Genomic DNA, 23,291 nt, shown 5'->3' with positions numbered 1-23,291 from the left:
ATAGAAAGAGACTCTTCAAGGTCTTGGTTCAAAGACTCTCCTCAGGGTATGGTATGGCTTTGGCATTTGATTCTAAAGTAAGGAATCTGTGACTAGATGCCTCTATCAGATAAACAAGTTACTTACCTTTGGTAACACATTATCTGGTAGAGACTGGATCTAGCTGCAGATCCTTAACAACCCTCCTGTCCTCCCCACTTTGCGAACTGATTCTTCTTTTGTCTCAAAGATTTAATTTTGGTCATTCACATCCTCAAATTAAAATAAACAAATAAATAATTAAAAGGAAGAATCCAGTGATTATTTAATACAAGAGTGTCTATTATTTTAGCTCACTGTTTTAATAGGTAGTTTCTATACGTGGCTCGACGTTTTAAGGGCAGAAAATAGTAATGGAAGAAACTGAAGTTGGCAAGGGAGTTTTATGGACTTCCTCGACGTCACTCCTGGTGGACAACATCGATATGGATTCGCGTGATGCCCTCTACCAATGTGGGCACATGCTATGGGAATTTTTTTCCGGATCCAGTCTCGTGCCTGGGGAAGTTTCTAAAGTAAGGAATCTGCGGCTAGATTGTGTCTCAGTCAGATAACGCATTACAAAAGATAAGTAACTTGTTCTTTGGTGTCTGAGAAATCATAGTTTAAAATCTTCTTTAATGGTAAAGTCAGATTTTAAGTAACAATTTTGAAAACAGTGCTTTTAGAAAGTTGCCAGTTTCCTCCTCTATTTGGTGCCTGCAGCCCGTTCCTGGGTCACATGAATGGGTGTAGTTTGTCAGTTGGTCCTTTCACATTCCGGCCGGACAGCCACACAATAGAGTGATTAGGTGTCCCTTGATGGGCCAACACTAGCAGGATGGAGGTCGGAGCTGGGCACTTCTCCACTTTCAATTCAATAGGCTATTCTCTGCCTTTACACAAAGAACTTCACACTAGTCCATTGTGTCAGACTTCTTTTCAGTTCATTTTCTGGACCTGCAGGAGAACTCTCAGAGGAATGCCTACTGCTGTGGCCAGCTGTGCACTTCAGAAGATTGCTTTTCTGCGCTTGGAAGGACTGCTCTGAAGCCTGCCTTGAAACCTCAGAGGCCTGCCTAGCTGCTTACGCCCTGTTCCACTGCTTGATTCTAAGACTACCAGAGTGACTCCAAGGGCTAGTTGGGTGACCTACGGAACAGAGTCTCAAGGACTGAAAAGGCTCGAACCATCTTGAACTTGTACCTGTACTCAGACTGAGTGAATCTTACCCCTCCAAGTGGTGCCTCTCCAATGATGGACCATTGGAATTTGTTCTAAAGGTTCCAAGATAGCCAAAATCCAAAACTTGGGACTTAAAAGATTTTTGGCTAAAAAAGTGCTCCAAGAACTGTGAGGATACTGGGACCTACCTGCTCGTCTTTACAATCAAGGTGCATTGCCGGTTGGGCAGCTTTCAACTTGAGGTTCTCGATTTCCAAAAAAGAGACTAAGTCCCAACTTAGAAATCTTCACCACAACTTTGTCCAGCTGCTCCGTGATGATGACGCCTCCTCCTTGGACACTGCCTGTTGTCTTGCCTCGGTGAACTTTACTTTCTCAAACATTTTTCCACAAAATTTCTTCTAAGGCTGAAGGTAAGTGAGGATTGGGCCCAATCCATTACTTGTATCCAACCTGTGCTCCATTGCAGTCTGCCACAACATTCAACTTTGACCCAGTCTTGCAAGACTAGAAGTCTGTGGTTGGCTCTTGGATCCTTTAGGAGCTAGTTTTTACTTTACACTTTTAAAAAGTCATAACTCCGGTTCTACTGATTGGATTTTTGTCATTTTGGTGCCAAATAATGTATTAAAATGTACTCTATTTCTGTAAATTGGTGTGGGACTTTTCTTGTATTTTCACTTTATTACTGTTTGCATACTGCATACATAGTTTGCAGATTGTCTCTAAGTTAAGCCTGACTGGATTTGTGCTAAGCTACAAGAGGTTTAAGCACATGTTAATTTAGTGACTTTAGTGACAGGGATTGTAGCTGTTACTTGAGCAGGGTTTCCCCCACTCAACCAACAACCTAATTTTTCACAAAAATGTATTACCCATACAATTGATACCTTTACTACTATTCCATTCACACTCTCTGGAAACATAAAGCGCTCATTGATTTCTGTTGTTATTGTGTCATCCAGGTCCCTGAGGAAGAAAAAGAACTGGTGATTACAATCAAAGATAAGTGGGAAGCTCTTGTGCGTGAATCTGATGAAGTAGACCACAGCCTTGGACGTGTTAAAAAGACCTTTACGCAGGTACATTTCTTTCAAGATAGATGATTTAAAAGTAAGAGCTCAGAGGTAAAATGAAAAGAATGAACATATTTTCTTAATTTTGCTTCTAACAGATTACCAGAGATGAGATTGGAGAGTATAAGAAAGAGCTGGTCGAATTTGCAGAAAGATTTCGCACTGAAGGGCCGGGTGCCGTTGGAGAGGATCTTGACGCAGGTAAGATGTTACCCATGGTTTTATTTTCATTAGTAAGTTATCATTTATTTTTTGTTTTGGAATGAGTCGTTGCATTTTTCTCAATGGAGACATTAAAACTATTAACGCCAAAATAGCTTTAATGTATCTGCACTCCATAACAGCCTTTAATTTACATTGATATTGTATTGCATGTGCAAAATCTGATTTTTCTGAATGAAACGGAAAACAATCCATTAGCAATGCATTTTCCAGCGTCCTTGTACTTTTTCAGTTCATCTTGTTAATTTCAATAAAAACCATTTGATCTCAGAAGACAAGATCCAGAATTTACCAGGACCCGCAGTTACGTAACTGGCAGCATGGTATTGAACCCATTGAGTTACCCCACTAGAATAATCTTAACATTAATCTCTGTGTGTAATAGCCATACTGATAGTGTCACAATCTGAAATTATTCCTCAGGAACAGCACCCATCCAGAATACCACTTTTTGGCACCCTGCCTCTGGATGTATATATAACACAGAGGGACAGGGTGGCCAAACGTGGGGAAGGGTATTAGGGAAGGTACCGCAGGGTAGGAGAGCTGGAAAACAAATAATGTGTAAATTATGCAAACATGCAAACATTAATTATTTGGATTCATAAGTAGAGATCTCTACATATGTATGTATGTATATATATATATATATATATATATATATATATATATATATATATATATATATATATATATATATATATATATATGTATATATATGTGTGTGTGTGTGTATATATATGTGTGTGTATATATATATATAGAGGCTTTCCCGACCTGAACCACCTCTTCCTGGTCGTGACGCACGAGAGGGAAAGCGGTTGCCACCGATGACCGGCATCGGTATGACTCTGTTAGCGGACTTGAAAATGGTTCGCCAACAGCAACGCGGAACAAACAGACACTTTTAAACAACACCGCCTAATGGAGGGCAGAGAAACTACTGCGGCCAAAAAACTACAGGATCCAGCATGCCCTGAAAACCACGTAATGACCATTGAAGGTCTTGACCACTGGGGGTCAATAAAAGGAACTTTGGCAATCACCTATGGTTTGGCAGCAGCAATGGTGTAAGGGGTAACCTTTGAAAAAGTCCAATGGTGGACGAAACGTGTCAGGAAATTCCCCCGTGAAGTGAATAAATTACCTGTTTGGCAATCCGTTGGTGTGCGACTCCGTTTCCTGCGTTGGTGGGAGTTTGGTGTCAATATTTGGCGGCGTGGTTCTGCCGCGGGAGGACGCACAGTCAGCAAGCGCGCCAGAGGCTTTCCCGACCTGAACCACCTCTTCCTGGTCGTGACGCACGAGAGGGAAAGCGGTTGCCACCGATGACCGGCATCGGTATGACTCTGTTAGCGGACTTGAAAATGGTTCGCCAACAGCAACGCGGAACAAACAGACACTTTTAAACAACACCGCCTAATGGAGGGCAGAGAAACTACTGCGGCCAAAAAACTACAGGATCCAGCATGCCCTGAAAACCACGTAATGACCATTGAAGGTCTTGACCACTGGGGGTCAATAAAAGGAACTTTGGCAATCACCTGTGGTTTGGCAGCAGCAATGGTGTAAGGGGTAACCTTTGAAAAAGTCCAATGGTGGACGAAACGTGTCAGGAAATTCCCCCGTGAAGTGAATAAATTACCTGTTTGGCAATCCGTTGGTGTGCGACTCCGTTTCCTGCGTTGGTGGGAGTTTGGTGTCAATATTTGGCGGCGTGGTTCTGCCGCGGGAGGACGCACAGTCAGCAAGCGCGCCAGAGGCTTTCCCGACCTGAACCACCTCTTCCTGGTCGTGACGCACGAGAGGGAAAGCGGTTGCCACCGATGACCGGCATCGGTATGACTCTGTTAGCGGACTTGAAAATGGTTCGCCAACAGCAACGCGGAACAAACAGACACTTTTAAACAACACCGCCTAATGGAGGGCAGAGAAACTACTGCGGCCAAAAAACTACAGGATCCAGCATGCCCTGAAAACCACGTAATGACCATTGAAGGTCTTGACCACTGGGGGTCAATAAAAGGAACTTTGGCAATCACCTGTGGTTTGGCAGCAGCAATGGTGTAAGGGGTAACCTTTGAAAAAGTCCAATGGTGGACGAAACGTGTCAGGAAATTCCCCCGTGAAGTGAATAAATTACCTGTTTGGCAATCCGTTGGTGTGCGACTCCGTTTCCTGCGTTGGTGGGAGTTTGGTGTCAATATTTGGCGGCGTGGTTCTGCCGCGGGAGGACGCACAGTCAGCAAGCGCGCCAGAGGCTTTCCCGACCTGAACCACCTCTTCCTGGTCGTGACGCACGAGAGGGAAAGCGGTTGCCACCGATGACCGGCATCGGTATGACTCTGTTAGCGGACTTGAAAATGGTTCGCCAACAGCAACGCGGAACAAACAGACACTTTTAAACAACACCGCCTAATGGAGGGCAGAGAAACTACTGCGGCCAAAAAACTACAGGATCCAGCATGCCCTGAAAACCACGTAATGACCATTGAAGGTCTTGACCACTGGGGGTCAATAAAAGGAACTTTGGCAATCACCTGTGGTTTGGCAGCAGCAATGGTGTAAGGGGTAACCTTTGAAAAAGTCCAATGGTGGACGAAACGTGTCAGGAAATTCCCCCGTGAAGTGAATAAATTACCTGTTTGGCAATCCGTTGGTGTGCGACTCCGTTTCCTGCGTTGGTGGGAGTTTGGTGTCAATATTTGGCGGCGTGGTTCTGCCGCGGGAGGACGCACAGTCAGCAAGCGCGCCAGAGGCTTTCCCGACCTGAACCACCTCTTCCTGGTCGTGACGCACGAGAGGGAAAGCGGTTGCCACCGATGACCGGCATCGGTATGACTCTGTTAGCGGACTTGAAAATGGTTCGCCAACAGCAACGCGGAACAAACAGACACTTTTAAACAACACCGCCTAATGGAGGGCAGAGAAACTACTGCGGCCAAAAAACTACAGGATCCAGCATGCCCTGAAAACCACGTAATGACCATTGAAGGTCTTGACCACTGGGGGTCAATAAAAGGAACTTTGGCAATCACCTGTGGTTTGGCAGCAGCAATGGTGTAAGGGGTAACCTTTGAAAAAGTCCAATGGTGGACGAAACGTGTCAGGAAATTCCCCCGTGAAGTGAATAAATTACCTGTTTGGCAATCCGTTGGTGTGCGACTCCGTTTCCTGCGTTGGTGGGAGTTTGGTGTCAATATATATATATATATATGTGTGTGCTTGTATCAAGCAGTATAGGCAAAAAGCACATTGTGAGACTTTCACGAAGCAATGAAATTGGATCCACCAATGAACACAAATATAAAAATATGAAAATAAAAGATTCCAGCAGAGAAATTGTCGTCCTAGCCACAGTTGTACATAAGAACTGCTTTGTAAAACAAATCATACGAGAAGAAACTCTCCTCGAAAATACAGAGCCTGTAGAATATTCAGAAGTTTATGCTCTCCTTTAAAATATAACAACCTTTCCTGTAAGGATATCCAAAATAGAAGTAATGATAATGAAACACCCCGAGGACAGAAAGAAAAAGCTAAAAAAGTAACCTGGCACCAGTAGCAAACAAAAGCAAAACAAATTAATTGAAGCATGCACGCAGAAAGTTCCTCAAAAGGAAGGTGAACCCTGGGGAACTTTGGACTACGAGGCTCCGAGAGAATATGGCCAGAAACAAGCAAACTCCCAACGTCAGTAAAACAAAGCTGTCTGGGAAGAAAAGGTTACTGCCCTCATCAGATGCAGTGAAACTCCTTATTTCGTGCCGAGACATCCCGCCATCTCCCTCCCTACCGCTTACCTGGCATGTTGGATGGAAGGGGGGCTAGGGTAGGAAGGCTGTTAACTTGTTATTTTGAGTTGCAGGTGGAGTTACGGGTGATCCAGAGGCTGAATGGTACATAGGGGTAACCTCTTCAGGAGCACTAGAAGGGTGTAAATGGCAAACAACCCCAGAAAGACCTTAAGGCTGGACCCTGGAGGAATGACGGCGCCCTGTTAGTACTTCGGGGGGTTGTAAACCAGAGCAACCAGGCGCTTGCCTGGAAACGCTCCGCCCCCTCAAAGGGCGTGAGTAAATGGGTGGACTGGTGGTCCACAGGATGTAAGCGGAAATCCCCAGAAATGACGTGGGTAGCACCGGACCCCCGGGGGGTCCAAACACTAGCCCTGTTGGGTTTGTGCCCTCATGTGCCACTAAGGTGACCGTCCTCCTATGAAGGTCCCCTGCATGGGCTGCGGGTAACCTCATAGTGCCAATATCAGCAACACACCCCACTCGTAACCACAGCAATACCATAATAAAGAACACACAAAACTCATTGATTGTAGGAGAAAACATTGCTGCAGGTTTATTTTGGATAAGAAATATGCCAGCATGGTTGGTCAACTTACGGGCGATCCAAGGGCAGGCAGCCCCTATACTGTCCTGCCCACCTGAAGAGCCAAATTGCCCCTCTGCATAACCAAACGGTGCTAACCATTTTGGGGGATTAACCTTTACATCCTGTGGACCACCAGTTCACCCATTTACTCACGCCCTTGAGGGGGCAGAGTGTATCCAGGCAAGCCCCCGGTTGCTTAGGTTTACAACCGCCCAAAGGGGCGCCGTCATTCCCCCATGGTCCTGCTGTAAGGACTTCCTGGGGCTATTTGGCATGTGCACCCTTCTTCTGGTCCTGAAGAGGGTACCCCTATGTATCATTCAGCCTCTGGATCGCCCTGTAACTCTGCCACAGCTCTGGGTGTGGCACATGTCGTACCCAGGGCCCCCCACCAAGGCAGGCATTCTTACTTACACCCTGTTGATTCTAGGGCATCACCCAGCTCCAACATAAACAGGTCCATGCCCATTCTAGGCAAATGGATCCCATCCACATCAAAACATCCTGTGGTCTTGGCATGCAAGAGATGAGTCTGATAAATCCAGAAACCCCTCTGTTCCCTGAATTTTGCGCCTGGCCCTGTTAACCCTCCTGCGAGAAATTTCAACAGACAATTTCTATTTACCTCTGACATGCTTACCAGTCCTTCTGGCTGGACAATTACCATCTACCTCTGCAGGTGTTTACCGGTCCGATTGGGGGAACCTTGCGATGTGTGCACCAGAGAAACCATGCCTTATTCACCGGGCCCATCCGATTTTATTTGATATTGAAGTAGAGTTGAACCAAGCCCTCATGCTTGGGGGCTTGGGCAAGCCTTATTTACCCTTACGTAGGCAAGTTCGATGGCCTCCACTTCACTTGGGAAACCTCTGTTCCCTGGTTTAACCACCGCTTTATTTACCCCATAGGCATGTTCAATGGCCTCTCTGGGAGTGTGAGAACAGATCTCTAATTTAACCTTTTAAGGAAGAAATCCCTATGGTCCCTATGGTCCCCTTTGTGCCAATGGGGCCTTCTTGTTAGGTGTTGCTGAGTCATGTGTCATTACCCCTTATACCCTGTCCCTGGTATAAGATTTGTGATCAATGTAATGGAGGTCTCCTCCAAGGCCATCAGTATAATTGTTAACTGTTATTAATTGTGGCCAGCCCAATACCCTCTACCTGCTGACCTCCGTTATATATGAGAGTACAGCATCGGCCAGAGATTCATAGAAATAAAACTACTGCTCTCCTCTTGACCATGCTTCCGGGTGGTATACTCCATTGTGCACTGTGTACCCTTATGTGCAATTCCATGTGGGGGTTGACTAAGCCCTTGGTTACCACCTTAGTTTGGAAATCCACATTTGGGGGTTCAAGCTGATAACCATAGTGGAAATATGGACCCCCTGGTGAGGGTCATCGGCCAGGGACAGGGGGAGTCTTGTGACGGATGCTGTGGTGCCATGCTTGTGTCCCCACCTGAGTGGTAGGCCACAACCCTGCACAAGATTTTATAGGTACTACTCAAGGATGCACCGAGTTTAACAGAATTCACCCTGTTAGCACATAGTGCTACGCAAGGATCTACTTAGTTTGCTCAGAAATCGTACGCACACATATCAACACCTGGTGCTCCTACGCATCTCAGCCCTGAAGACTAAGCCCTTGTTTTACACCCGTACTTGCTTATTCCCAAACTTAGGGGGTTCACACTCATAACCATGTACTGCACCAGCAGTGGAAGTTTACCTGCTCCTTCCAAATTTGAATTTTCCTGAGTAATTGTCATGCCAAGTATTCTTTAAACATCGTAGCCTTTTAATGCTTTTACCCCTTGTTTCCCCATCATTGGGACAGCAGCACCCTTGTCAGCTGACAACTTCCACATACAGCCTCGCTACTAAGGCTAACAGGGCGGGGATTATTTTGCTTAACTGGAGCAGCCTGTAACCTACCCTTGGTTCCAGGGTGCACATACTTTCCTGAGTTGACTAGGCATTAGCGACGCCCTAAGACGAACCCATTAATGGTATCAAATCCGGTTGAGGGAATGTATGTATTGTGCCCACCAGGCTTGCTTAACTGCAGTCCAATCACAGATGCACACTACCTGCTAACCAAATGTGACCCTTGTTGCTTGCATCGGCAATAGACCTAGTTCACTTAGTTTTCCCTGCAATTGATTGCCCTCAACCGAATCAAAGCTTAGTTCGGCTTCCTTTTAGTCACCTTTTAATTCATGGGGAACCCCACATTGCCAAAGAGTCTTGCGTATTATTAAACCAATGTTAATGTCGGAATCAAGATTCCCAGTTTAATATTTTGCCGCAGCCCACCTTATGTGTGTCCGCTGGGTCCCATCTGCCTCCCTGCAGCTAACCTTGTAACTTAATACAAATACAGCTCCCTTACTGCGCTAGCCTGACTTCAAAGACAACTGGCAACAACATGCCGCCCGCAACTTAGTGAAGAGGATGTTTGGGCCAAACGTACCCGGTCCGTGTTTTCAGCATTTTATACTTATGGAGGCTCCCGTTCGTGTGAAGTGTTTCAAGGTCTTGGCAAGGCATACTTAATCGCCTGTTCAACCTAGGAGACTACCATACTATGCTGTGTACAGGTTAAATTATCCTATGAGCTTAGAAATATGTGATCTTAAGCAAGGGAAACCTTGTACACTTGCTGTGAATCCCTACTTTCTTACAGGAATTTGCCTGTTCGGTTTATGTATGGTGTTAGTCCCTCAGACTTCCAAGGCTGCTTACTATGTGACCAGCTGCTGACGTTAATGATGAAAATCTCCCATTTGCACCTAAACGTGTACACTGCTGCCTTAATGTGCTACGTTCTAAGTGATGAAGTACCTAACTTATGTCGCTTGACCATGGAAAGTACAATTAACCGCATTGTGATGAGAACCGTCATAAGCACCAAATTTTAACCTGGACATACCTCTAAGTGAGAATTGCTCTACCCAGCCATAAGCCCAGAGATACACATGCATTAAACCCACATATACACCTTTGAGTTATGGTAACCTGCCCTAACATCTGCTTCTCCATGCTCCTGGAGTGGGAGCCTGTTGCCTGGAGGTACACTAAGCATGGGCGAATTTTGCGGATCTCGCGTTCGCGGATTTTGCGGATTTGCGAACTCGCAATCCGCAAAATCCGCGAATTCTCGCGAATTTTTTTTATTTTTATGTTTGCACGGGTTTCTGCAAGTTCGCGAGGGTTTTGTACAATTTCGCAAATTGCGAAATTGTACAAAACGCGTGCGAACTTGCAGCAACCCGTGCGAACACAATAATATGAAGAGAAAGAAGCTCCTGGTCACAGGAACAGCACGGGGATTGCGCTCATGAAAGTCAAGGATGCAAAGGCCTCTACCCAGCATCACAGCTGACTTTCCACGGTAGATTTGGGAAGAGGCACACCTGTCCAGCCTCGAAGACGCTCATGATTGTTTTTGGGCTAATGAATGAGTCACTGAATTTGAGCATCAACTAGTTCGAGCGCCCATGTGTGTGTTACTATGCAATCGCCCCGAAGGGCGCAGGGGTCCCTTGAATGAGCTGTCCATCATAGTGGGTGAATGGCGGGAAGACGGTGCAAACCGCGAGTGTGTGCGCGGGGCCAAACGTGCGGGGCTTCCATGCGAGTTCACATGCCTCTTGTCTGCATAAAAGGTCAGAGAAAGATCAGTTCAGCCTGGCCTGTTGTAACTATTTTAGCGCCATCCTAAAATAGTTACTAAGTTAGCTTCAACAGGAAGCTCTAATAGATAAAATCGAGCAACTGCTTTATTTTATCTATTAGAGCTTCCTGTTGAAGCTAACTTAGTAACTATTTTAGGATGGCGCTGGCAGCTTGCCGGCGCCATCCTAAAATAGTTACAACAGGCCAGGCTGCAAGTTTTGAACTTTTGCCCCTGGAAAAATCCGCCGCTCGCGGATTTGCGGATTTTCGGTAAATTCGCGAGAGTTCGCGGATTGCGAATTTACCGAAAATCCGCAAAATCCGCGAGCGGAACGGATTTTCCGCCCATGCTTAAGGTACACCCCCTCTGCCCCTGAAACTCTCAATGATATCAGCTGGCTGAAGCTGCGACTCAATGTATTACATTTGTTTGCCCAGGCCTGTTGAAAGTAAATTGTGTTCCTTTATTCAGAGTCTGGGTGAACTTGAGGTGGCTGGGGGAACTAATATCTGACTTTGCAGTACCATAGTTACAGGGCAATCCAGAGGCTGAATGTTACATAGGGGTGCCCTCTTCAGGAGCACCACAAAGGTGCAAATGCCAAATAGCCACAGGAAGTCCTTACGGCAGGACCATGGAGGAACAACGGCACCCCGTTAGTCCTGCGGGTGGTTGTAAACCTTAGCAACCGAGAGCTTGCCTGAATATGCTCCGCCCCTCCAAGGGGCGTGATAAAATGGATGGACTGGTGGTCCGCGTGATGTATGGGGTAAGCCCCCCTAAATGGTGATTACCGATTGGTTAGGGCCACGGTACAATTTGGCTCATCAGGTGGGCAGGGCAGCTTAGGGGTATCACTGCTGCCTGCCCTTGGATCACCCATAAGTTAAGTCACCATGCTGGCAGATATTTTATTATGCAAATAAACCTGCAGCAATATTTTCTCCAACAATGTGTCATGTATGTTCTTTAATATGATCTTGCTGTGTTTGCAGGAGGAGTATATTGCTGATATTGGCACTAAGGTTACTGCCCTGATCAGATGCTCAGACCCGGTGAAACTCCTCTGGAACATGCCGAGAGCCTTCCTGGAAAGCAGGATACTAGAACACTGTGAGACGAGGACAATTAAGAATAGCAGACATAGCACACATTGTGTCCGAGTCCTTTATAAATGTATCCACCAAAAACACTAAAGCAGTGGATGGCTGCCATTTCCATTTCTATAAACACGGCAGCCATCTTTGAATGGAGCAGAATAGTATAATTATAATATTCCTTTTGAACAATACCACCACTTGCGGCCCTTAACCTCATGTCTTTTGCCACATATTTGAAAATCTTCCTTCCACAGTTTTTTAGAAGATGCTTTGCCGGACGCCATATGGGCATAAGTAACACAACTCATGACAGATGGTATCTGGGTAGCCTAGACAGGTATTACAAGCACATTTATGATAGCAGTAGTAAAGTAGGTCAACTTCTTATGGATACCATTCCTTCTACAGAAACTGTATGTTTTAAATGTCTTAGGCAAAGGCTAGGATTCTGCAAATCTTCAGTTCCCTTTTCAATGCTCAGTTGTTGCAAATACAGAAAACGCTTGTCGCTGTTCCCAGTGGTTCCCGAGGTCAACCCATAAACCTTTGTAAGTCACAGAGCAAGGAAAAAATACATTACTAGAGTTATGCAACATGTTCCCTTTCTAGCTCAACTGACTCCACCACCATGCTCTTCCAGCTTATTTTGGCATTACAGGGAGCCTTATTAAGTTGCATCATTGGATGTTGCTTCGCAGAAAGAGAGAGTTCACCTGTGCCAGTGGGGTCCTCTACTAAAACCTTTTACATTTTCAATAATTTTTTTGTTGGTTTTACAAGCACAACCATAGAATGAAACGACCACTCTCCCAGGCCCAGTCCACCCACAACTTAGACATAACGCTATAATCTTGACGTCCCTTTTGAACAGGAGGTTCCAGAATTTGTCCTTCTCCTCAACTAGAAAACGTTGATGGCTAAGAACAAGCAGAACTGGGTAAGATCATTAAGGGTACCTTTTCAAGGACATTTTGGACCTAAGGTAGTGAAAATGTTTTTCCCTCACAGCCATAGGGAAGAGTAAATGATCATCCTTCACAGCACCAAGGTAGTGAAGCTCGCACCCTAAGGTAGTGAAACATATTCCTCTCATTCAAACCCTCTGTAATGAGTTGGTGGAATTTTTGCTCGATGCAGAACCTTTCCTCTTTGAATTTGTCTCTACCGTGTTGGCTGTAGAGAATGACACTTTCGATTATTAATCTGATGAATGGAATTAAGGCAGGAGTTTATTTTCTCAATAAGAAATAACAAGTGGGAGCAACATGCAAATGGGGCCTTTTCACTATGCTTGGGGCCCATTCTACATTTTCTCAGCCCGTATCTGCCATGCCTCACTTGGCGGACACTGGCAAGAAAAAGGAACGACTCTCGTCTCACACTCAGTAGGACGGGATGACATCACTGTGATCTGGTGGATCTTTGGTGAACAAGCCACAACATTGAAGGTTTACATTGCTTGTACCTCTCTCTGCCTGTACCCTTCCTACCAAAAGTCTATATGCACCTCTCACAGCCCTATGGTCTTCTTGCTTATACATCTACCACCCTGCACACAGGCTGCAACATTCTCCCCTCTCCATTCATACTCTTCTTCCTTGTATCTTTACCTACTAGCACTTCTGCATGCCTGCAACTTTCACAGCCTGCACCTAATCTACATCTTTCCCAGCCCTTACTTTTCCAGCCTCAACAATTCCACTCCGTACCAGCTCGTATGTTTGCCTGCTCATACCTCTCTCATTCACACTCCTCCCTGCCGGTTTATACCCCTGTTTTCACCTTTCAACACCTCCCCCTGATTGTTCCTCTCCCTACCCACATCTCTTCCTGTCTGCATTCCTTCCAGCACACACTTCTTCTTGCTTGCACTACTTCTAGCTGAACCACTCTCTGCCCTATCTCTGCTTGCATTTGCCTTTATCTTCCATATCTCTATGAATACATGATTCCAATTGTCACGTTTGCAAAGCTAACAGGTCTAGTTGTAACCTGAAAATAGAAGGCAGACCTCCTGGCTTTGCTAATGCTTGTGTTATTATTCTCTTCCAGGGGATCCTCATCAATAGTCATAAGCATTAGAATATTCCCGCCCATGCGCGGGACCCCGAAAAACACTATATTATATGTGCCCCACATATATATATATATACATATATATATACATATATATATATATATATATATATATATATATATATATATATATATATAAATCATATATATATAAAAACATGCAATAGCAGCCAAATCACATTAGAGCTGAAATATGCTGTGAAGAATTTCCACCATACATGTAATAATAAGCATTAGAAACATGAGAAACAGCACCAAAGATTGTTTAGAAACTGTTTTAATGCTCATAAAGCAGTAGAAATTTTCATAAGTCACTGGAAGCATAGGAAGCTCCCAGGCTGCATTGCAAACACACAGTCTAAAAATTCTGAAAAGCTAACCTGTAGCTTAATAGCAATAAACTGACACCGTGCCTTTAATGCACTCATGACCCCCTGTATCCCATCATGCCCCAGGGGTGACAGTTAGGTCAGTTGTTCTTTCCGGCTCCTTCAGAGAAGGACCCTGGTTACACAGCTCCACTATTTTTCCGGTTTTTGACAGAAAAATACTTCACATTTGTCAACTTTTACTCTTACTTTGACATTTAACATCTAGTCAAGTAAGATACTGTTTTTTTCAGTCAGTTTGGTGAACATTTTCTTGTGAGAATGCCTTCACTTTTTGACAAGTGCCCTTTTTTTGGCGACAAGAAGGCAAAATCAGACAACCACGACGTCTGCATCTTGTGTCTGCCTGAAGATCATGATCCAGACACCTGTCCTCATTGTGAGCACCTTTCAGGAAGAACTCTCAAAGACAGGGAGAGGATTCGCATTTATGGCCTGGCTCACAGGGCTTCAAGAGGAAGATCACCAGTGAAGAAGGGCTCCAAGAAGGTTCATACATCTTCTAAAAAGAAGTCTTCATACCCTTCAACTTCAGCGTCGGGCTCGGCGCTGAGAAAAGAACCACAGGTGGAGTTTTTCTCTTCAAAACTACCGTCGACGGCGGGCTCGCCGTCGAAGAGAAGACCAGGTACGTCGACGACGTCGAAAGATCCAGCTCCGTCGTCGAAATCCCCTCCGCCGGCGTCAACCGGGCGACGATCGGCGTCGAGGAAGGCAACTCCGCCGCCGTCAACCGGGCGACGGTCGGCGTCGAGATCCATTACCCCTCGCCGTCGTCAACCAGGCAACGACCGGCGTCGAGGACCAAGACCCCTCCGCCGTCGACAGTGGATCGTCAATCGGTGTCGAGGACGCAGTCTCCGTCAGTGCATCGTCGGCGCTCGGCGTCGAGGGTGCCCAATACTCCTCCGCCGTCGTCGCACAGGCACTCGATGTCGAGACAGAGGTCTCAGTCGACGGCTAGCCATCGCCGTTCGACGTCGAGGCAGGGAGCTCCGTCGACGACTGGACATCGTCGTTCGACGTCGAGCGAGAAGCCTCCGTCGACGATGGGACATCGTCGTTCGACGTCGAGACAGAAAGCTGCTCCGTCGACGGCCGGTCATCGCCGTTCGACCTCGAGACAGAGGACTCCGTCGATGGCTACTCATCGCCGCTCGACGTCGAGAGACTACAGACCCTCTCATGAACATTCGAGGTCGAGATTGTTTGACCCTCTGACTCCTCGAAGACGTTCGACAGCGAGAGAAGAACGCTCGACGTCGAGGCATTCAGATGCGGTCATGGTGACGGAGTCTGCTTCACGTTATTCATCTTTACGGTCCTCTGGCTCCTCAACTGAACCTTCAAGGTCCAGAAGCCCTGTGCTCAAAATTCCTGAGCGGCGGCCAGATCCTTCGGCCGAGCAAATAAGGTTGTCTCCTAGATGGTACAAATCTTTGAGCCATTGGCGAGAATCGGGGGCTACCAAGTGTATGCAGGAATATGCCAGCCCGCACCACAGGTCTCGCTTCAGGATCTGGTGGAGGAGATGGACAGGCGCAAATCACCTGTGAGACCACCAGCTAAATCGCCCAGAAGATCCCGATCTCCTAGAAGGGAACCTCGGACGGAGGATCGGATCAGGTCTCGCTCTCCTAGACGCAAATCGCCCGTGAGATCACCAGCCAGATCTCCCAGAAGATCCCGATCTCCTAGAAGGGAACATCGGACAGAAGATCGGATCAGGTCTCGCTCTCCTAGACGGAAGGAGCGTTCAAAAAGGTCGCGGGAGCAGAGACACAGTGCCCACCGTAGACGTCGACGTACTCCGTCTACTTCCTCTACCTCTTCTACCAGATCGTCCAAGAGGGACTACTCCCCTACGTTGACGGACAGTCCTACGTCCAGGTCCTCCCCAGTGGATGACATTGGCACGTATCTGGATGTACTACGAAGAGGAGCACTGAAACTGAACATTGAGATGTCTGTCCCTCCAGTAACGACAACAGTCATCTTTGAGACTTTACACAAGAAAGCCATCTCCCGGCCTCTACTACCTTTAGTCCCGGGGATTATGGATCCTGTCAAGGAGGTTTTTCTAACCCCAGCAGCGATCAGAGCGGTACCAGCCCGCATTCAGAAGAAGTACAAACCGGCATCTTCTGACCCGGTGTTTGTAAAATCTGACCCTCCAGCAGACTCTGTGATTGTGGCAGCTGCGAGGAAGACACATGCTGTCGCTGGTTCCTCTTCAGTCCCACCAGATAAGGACAGCAAAACTCAAGACTCCTGGGGTCGAAAGGTTTGCAACTTAGCTGCTTCCACTCTCAAGTTTGCTAGTGCAGCTGCGCTTCTGGGTCGATACGACAGAGCCTTATGGGACTCAATGGAAAGATTCAAAACCAAACTGCCAAAAGAAGACCAGCAGGACTTTGAAGAGACTGTTACAGAGGGGTGTCTGGTGGCGAACCAGATGATAAGCACGGCTGCGGATGGTGCGGTTCTTTCGGCTCATTCCTATTCCCATGGGGTTTGTGCCAGAAGATCGGCCTGGTTGCGCCTTACAAGTCTGAAGCCGGATGCTCAGCATCGGATTCTTAATCTCCCCTTTTCGGGCTCCGCTCTCTTCGGAGAACATGCGGACGAAGAGATGACCCGAATGAAAACAGAACTGGATACGGTGAAGGCAAGCACAGCAGAGGTAGAGGAGGTCACCAACAGTCCTCCAACACCACAAGAGGAGGAATGGCCTGAACAGAGGCTTCCTCTGGCGCCGTTACCCACTCCAGTGGGAGGAAGTGCTTCACAACACCTGGCAGTGTGGGTCAGCATCACAAAGTATCAGTGGGTGCTGAATATACTGCGCAATGGATACAGGCTACGTTTCCGTGCGCCTCCGAAGAACATTCCTCCAAAGAGCTCTTGCCCTCACCAGCTAAGCTTGCTCCGACGAGAAGTGAAAGTCCTACTGCAAAAAAGGGCGATAGAGGAGGTTCCTCTCGCTCTAAGAGGAAAGGGAGTTTACTCCAGATATTTTCTTGTCCCCAAAAAAGATCAGGAGGACAAGTTCAGACCAATACTCGACCTACGACTATTAAACAAAGTCATTGTCAAAGAAAAGTTCCGCATGTTAGCGCTTCACCAAATATGTCCACATCTTCAAGCCGGAGATTGGATGTGTTAGGTGGATCTGCAAGATGCGTATTTTCACATCCCAATTGCACAACAACATCGCAAGTACCTGAGGTTTGTCGTAGGGAACAAACACTACCAGTACATGGTGTTACCCTTTGGTCTCAAGTCCGCACCACGAGTCTTCACCAAATGCATGGCAGTGGTGGCGGCTTTTCTTCACAAGAAGGGTCTCTTCATTTACCCATACCTGGACGACTGGCTCCTAAAAGGTCCATCTCCGGTACAGGTAACGCACGATCTGCATCTGTGCCTGCACCAGCTACACAGGCTAGGCCTCCATGTGAACCTGGAGAAGTCAGTCCAGCGGCCTACACAGTCCATCCACTACCTAGGCTCCGTTCTGGACACAAGCTTGGGAAAAGCGTTTCCTTCGGAGGAGAGACTTTTTTCCATGAATCAGAAATGTGGGATCCTGCTAGAGTCTCGGCTTCCAACAGCCCGACAGGTAGCATCCCTGTTGGGTTCCATGGCGTCCTGCATTTTCCTCATCCCAAACGCCATGCTGAGAATGCGTCCTCTACAACAGGCTCTGGAGGATCAGTGGGACCAAGCGACAGGGCGCTGGGAAGATCGAATCACTCTTTCCCAGGCGACGAAAGAGGCCATCAAATGGTGGACTCGGAGAAAGAATGTGCTGGTGGGGGTACCGTTTCACCAACCCGTTCCTTCCCAGTCTATAGTGACGGATGCCTCCCTGCAAGGCTGAGGAGCACACATGGGTCCGCTTCAGATTCAAGGCCAGTGGTCTGCGCAGGAGCAGACATACCACATCAACATGCTGGAACTCAGAGCGGTATTCCTGGCTCTCAAAGCTTTCTTTCCAGCGATCGAATCCAACTGGTTCAGACGGACAATACAACCACCATGTTCTATCTGAACAAACAAGGAGGCACAAGATCTCGCCCACTCTCTCGAGAGGCTCAGGCAATCTGGCATTGGCTTCTCTCTCGAGGCCTCACAGTAGTGGCAGTGCACCTTCCAGGCGAGTTGAACGTAAAAGCAGATGCTCTCAGCAGGCACTTTGAAGATCAGCCAGACTGGGTGCTAAACGAAGAAGTAGTAGAAGAGCTTTTTCGTTGCTGGGGTCGTCCATCCATAGACTTGTTTGCAGACGACGAAAACACCAAATGCCACGCCTTCGCGTCCAGGTTCCACCGGCCAGGAACGCAGGGGAACGCTCCACTGATGGATTGGGCAGGGATGTTCGCATACGCGTTTCCTCCCCTAGCGCTGATTCCGAAAGTAGTTTCCAAGCTCATCAGGTCGGACATGGAAATGATCCTGATTGCTCCGGATTGGCCTCGGCAGTGGTGGTATCCGGACCTTCTACATCTGTCTGTGTGTCAACACAAACGGCTCCTTTGTAGGCAAACCTGTTGAGCAAGATGAACGGGAGGATAATGCATCCCAACCTCCCATCATTGAACCTAACAGCATGGCTCCTGAGGTCCTGCAATATGGACATTTAAACTTGCCTCCCGAATGAATGAACATTTTAAAGGAGGCTAAGGGACCTTCCACGAGAGCGTCCTAGGCGTTCAAGTGGAAAAGATTTTACTTGTGGTGTAGGGATCATCACTTGGATCCGACCAAGGGGCAGGAGGACGTCATCTTACCATACCTCCTTTCCCTGGCAACTGCTGGTTTAAAGTACACTTCTATTAGAGTGCATTTGTCAGCTATTGTAGCATATAGAAAATCACCTTTTCAGATGTCTTTCTTTCAGGTTCCAGTGGTTAAGGACTTCCTCCAGGGGTTGAAGAAAGTGTATCCCCCTGTGCGAAATCCTTCTCCTCCTTGGGAATTAAACCTGGTTCTATCCAGGTTAATGTCACCTCCTTTCGAGCCCATCCACAAAGCTTCCTTACAACATCTCTCTTGGAAGGCAGCTTTTTTGGTGGCGATTACCTCTGCGCGCAGAGTAAGTGAGATACAAGCGCTCTGTGCGAAGGAACCATATACTGTTTTCCACCACAACAGAGTAGTCCTAAGGGCTCATCCATCTTTCTTGCCTAAGGTCATCTCTGATTTTCATATAAATCAGTCTATTTCCCTCCCTTCCTTTTTTCCAAACCCTACGACCCCAGCCGAGCGGTCACTTCACTCCTTAGACCTTAAGAGAGTGCTAAAGTTTTATTTGGAAAAGACTAAAGGGATTAGGAAAACAGACCACCTGGTTGTAAACTATGGCTCAATGAGAACAGGTTTTCCAGCGGCCAAGAGGTCCATCTCCAGATGGATTGTTTCTTGCATTAAATTGGCCTATCAACTTGCAGGCAAGCCTTTGTTGATGTCACCAAAAGCGCATTCCACTAGAGGGAAAGCCGCTACAGTAGCCTTCTTACATGACATTCCAATGTCGGAAATATGCAAGGCTGCAACCTGGAAATCGGTGCATACCTTTACGAGGCATTACTGCCTCGAATCTGATTCCAGGGCCGATACTCAAGTAGGGCAAGCCTCCTTGAGGAATCTGTTTGGGTAGTCTATAGTCTACTCAGACTTATTGATGAGATTACTGTCTTATCATTCCTTTGCCCGCAGGGATGAGGAGAGGCTCGCTACTCTATTCTAATGCTTATGACTATTGATGAGGATCCCCTGGAAGAGAAGGATTAGTTACTTACCTGTAATCCTAGTTCTCTTCCAGGGGTATCCTCATCAAAGTCATAAGCAACCCTCCCGCCTCCCCGGGCAAAGGATACTCTTTAATAAAGAGATATTGTTAACCTATTTGTTATTGGGTTTGTTTTTCAGTCTCCGAAAAGAACAACTGACCTAACTGTCACCCCTGGGGCATGATGGGATACAGGGGGTCATGAGTGCCTTAAAGGCACGGTGTCAGTTTATTGCTATTCAGCTACAGGTTAGCTTTTCAGTCTTTTTAGACTGTGTGTTTGCAATGCAGCCTGGGAGCTTCCTATGCTTTCAGTGACTTGTGAGAATTTCTACTGCTTTATGAGCATTAAAACAGTTTCTAAACAATCTTTGGTGTTGTTTCTCATGTTTCTAATGCTTATTATTACATGTATGGTGGAAATTCTTCACAGCATATTTCAGCTCTAATGTGATTTGGCTGCTATTGCATGTTTTTATATATATATATGATTTATATATATATATATGTATATATATATGTGGGGCACATATAATATAGTGTTTCCGGGGGCCCGCGCATGAGCGGGAATATTCTAATGCTTATGACTTTGATGAGGATACCCCTGGAAGAGAACTAGGATTACAGGTAAGTAACTAATCCATCTGTGCACTTAGTCTGATGAATTAAGTAATGTGCAGTTGTGGGTTTTATCTAAAAAAGCTGAAAGACTGAAAGGAAAAAGATCATTTAACAGATGTGGTGCTATGGTTGCTCCTGTCAAGATTGGAAAATAAGTCTCCTGTTTTTGGTAAATGGAATAACAGTTTTTCAAAATCATCCACACGCAGCATCATATTTTCCCCACTTTCTGCAGTGCTTCATTATTTTTATAAAATGTATTAAAAAGTTCAATAAAGTTTAATTAAACGTTTTCTGACTATTTCTTACATGTTTTGGTTGCCGTTGTAGATGTTAGAATCATGTGGTGGCTTTGAACACTGCAGTGCATATTTGTGTATCACTTTAACAAGAGTTTTTGAAATATGATGAGATATTTGTCTGGTTCTTGTAGGGTTGGACAGGCTTTTAATATATGAAAAAGAGCTGGCAAGACATGAAAAAAGACGCCAGGAATTGGTAAATGCAGAAAAGTTGTTTGATCTTCCAATCACCATGTATCCAGACCTTCAACAGGTGCAGAAGGAAATGAAGGGACTCAGAGAAATATATAACATTTACAAGGCGCAAAAGGTAAGCTATGATTGCCTTTTTGCAAATTCTTAGCAAAGTGATCATGCCCATGAAAACAATTTAGGAAACTGAAACTAAATATGATAACAATCTGGCCTCATGATCCTGGGCACTTTTGGTTGATTTGCTGAGGGTTTCATGTCTTAAGACAGTTCTCACACTGTTTCAAGACAGGAAAATGGACCTTGTTTATACAGGGTTCATGACTTTCTTATCACAATCTTAGAGGGAAAATTACATCCAACACTTTTATTGGGCATCCTAAAAATGTTAGACCTTAACGAATCCTGCATACTAATCCTCCTTGATCTTTCCTCTGCATTCGACACAGTTAATTACGATATCCTCTGAGCCATTTTGGAGCACAGGATGGGCCTCTCCGGTCGGGTACTGCAATGGCTCGCGTCTTTCCTTCACAGTAGATCCCAAAGTCACTGAGAAGACCGTCAATAAACAGCTGACTCGAGGCAAACAACTCGCTCGACCCGTCCCAGCCTGGATTTCAGGCCAACCGCAGCACCAAGACCGCCCTCATCGCAGCCACCGTCGACATCAGGACCCTGATGGACAACGTAGAAACAACCGCCCTCATCCTCCGAGACCTCTCGGCAGCCTTTGACACTGTATGCCACCGCACCCTAACGACCCGCCTCCTCAACACTGGGATCCAAGGAAAGGCCCTGGACTGGATCACCTCGTTCCTCTCCGACAGAACCCAAAGAGTCCGCCTCCCTCCCTTCCCCTAAGCGGCCACAAGATCATCTGCGGAGTACCCCAAGGCTCCTCGCTCAGCCCTACCCTCTTCAATATCTACATGAGCCCCCTCGCCGCCATCGCACGCAAACACAACATCAACATCATCTCCTAAGCCGACGACACCCAACTGATACTCTCCCTCACCAAAGACCCGGACACAGCCAAAACCAACCTCCAGGAAGGAATGAAAGACGTCGCAGAATGGATGAAGCTCAGTCGCCTGAAGCTTAACTCAGACAAAACGGAGGCCCTCATCCTCGGACAATCCCCATCCCTATCCGCCTGGAATGACTACTGGTGGCCCACAGCACTAGGCTCCGCGCCAACACCCACGGACCACGCACGCAACCTGCGATTCATCCTGGACTCCTCCCTCACGATGACCAAGCAAGTCAACGCTGTCTCGTCATCTTGCTTCAACACCCTGCGCATGCTCCGAAAAATCTTCAGATGGATCCCCACCGAAACCAGAAAAACCATCATCCAGGCCCTCGTCACCAGCCAACTGGACTACGGAAACGCCCTATACGCAGGAACCACAGCCAAACATCAGACACAACTTCAACACATACAGAACACCTCAGCACGACTCATCCTCTACATCCCTCGCCACAGCCACATATCCGCCCACCTGAGAAACCTGCACTGGCTCCCCGTCTGTAAGAGGATTACACGACAAGGGCCCCGAATACCTCAACAACCGCCTCTCATTCTACATCCCCTCCCGCCAGCTCCGCCACCGTCCCACGAATTCGCAGAACCACCACCGGAGGAAGATCCTTCTCCTACCTAGCAGCCAAAACATGGAACTCCCTCCCCACGCACCTACAACTGACCCAGGACCATCTCACCTTCAGAAAACAACTCAAGACCTGGCTATTCGAGCAGTAGCGACACCCCCCCTCCCTTCAGCGCCTTGAGACCCTCACGGGTGAGTAGCGCGCTCTATAAATGTATTGATTGATTGATTGATTGAACCATACACTATCCCAACCATCTACAGTCTCCATGGGGGTCCGCAAAGGTCTGCACTCTCACCCATACTCTTTAATATTTTCCTAGAATCGCTAGCGAACGCTCTTAAATCCATGAACATTCTTTTTCATATGTATGCAGATGACATGCAACTTTACCTGAAAATCAATTCTTCAGAAGACTTCATCTCACTCATTTCCTCCTTGATGGTTATCCAAAACTGGCTAACTTAGAACCATCTCCTGCTCAACACCGCCAAAACAGAATTCCTTCTCATATCTCCTCCTGAGCACACCCCCAAGATTGACCTCTGGATGAAGCACATCACTACCTTCAACTGCTCCCCTGTCATCATTGACTCAGCCAAATATCTTGGAATCACCGTAGACTCACTT

The 23,291-nt window shown here is 46.7% G+C and overlaps 1 protein-coding gene across 1 annotated transcript in view; it reads left to right on the top strand.

Moving 5' to 3' along the window:
- DNAH10 (dynein axonemal heavy chain 10) overlaps nucleotides 1-23,291 on the top strand; it is a 1,963,751-nt gene that overhangs the window by 686,746 nt on the left and 1,253,714 nt on the right. Inside the window, exons 22-24 of the mRNA XM_086942901.1 lie at nucleotides 2,169-2,285; nucleotides 2,378-2,480; nucleotides 20,987-21,165. Of these exons, the coding sequence (XP_086799027.1) occupies nucleotides 2,169-2,285; nucleotides 2,378-2,480; nucleotides 20,987-21,165 (399 nt within the window). The remainder of the gene's footprint in view (nucleotides 1-2,168; nucleotides 2,286-2,377; nucleotides 2,481-20,986; nucleotides 21,166-23,291) is intronic.

The sequence above is a fragment of the Lissotriton vulgaris genome, chromosome 11, assembly GCF_964263255.1.
Source record: "Lissotriton vulgaris chromosome 11, aLisVul1.2, whole genome shotgun sequence".
Classification (NCBI taxonomy): domain Eukaryota; kingdom Metazoa; phylum Chordata; class Amphibia; order Caudata; family Salamandridae; genus Lissotriton; species Lissotriton vulgaris.
This window is presented reverse-complemented; position numbering and strand designations above follow the sequence as displayed.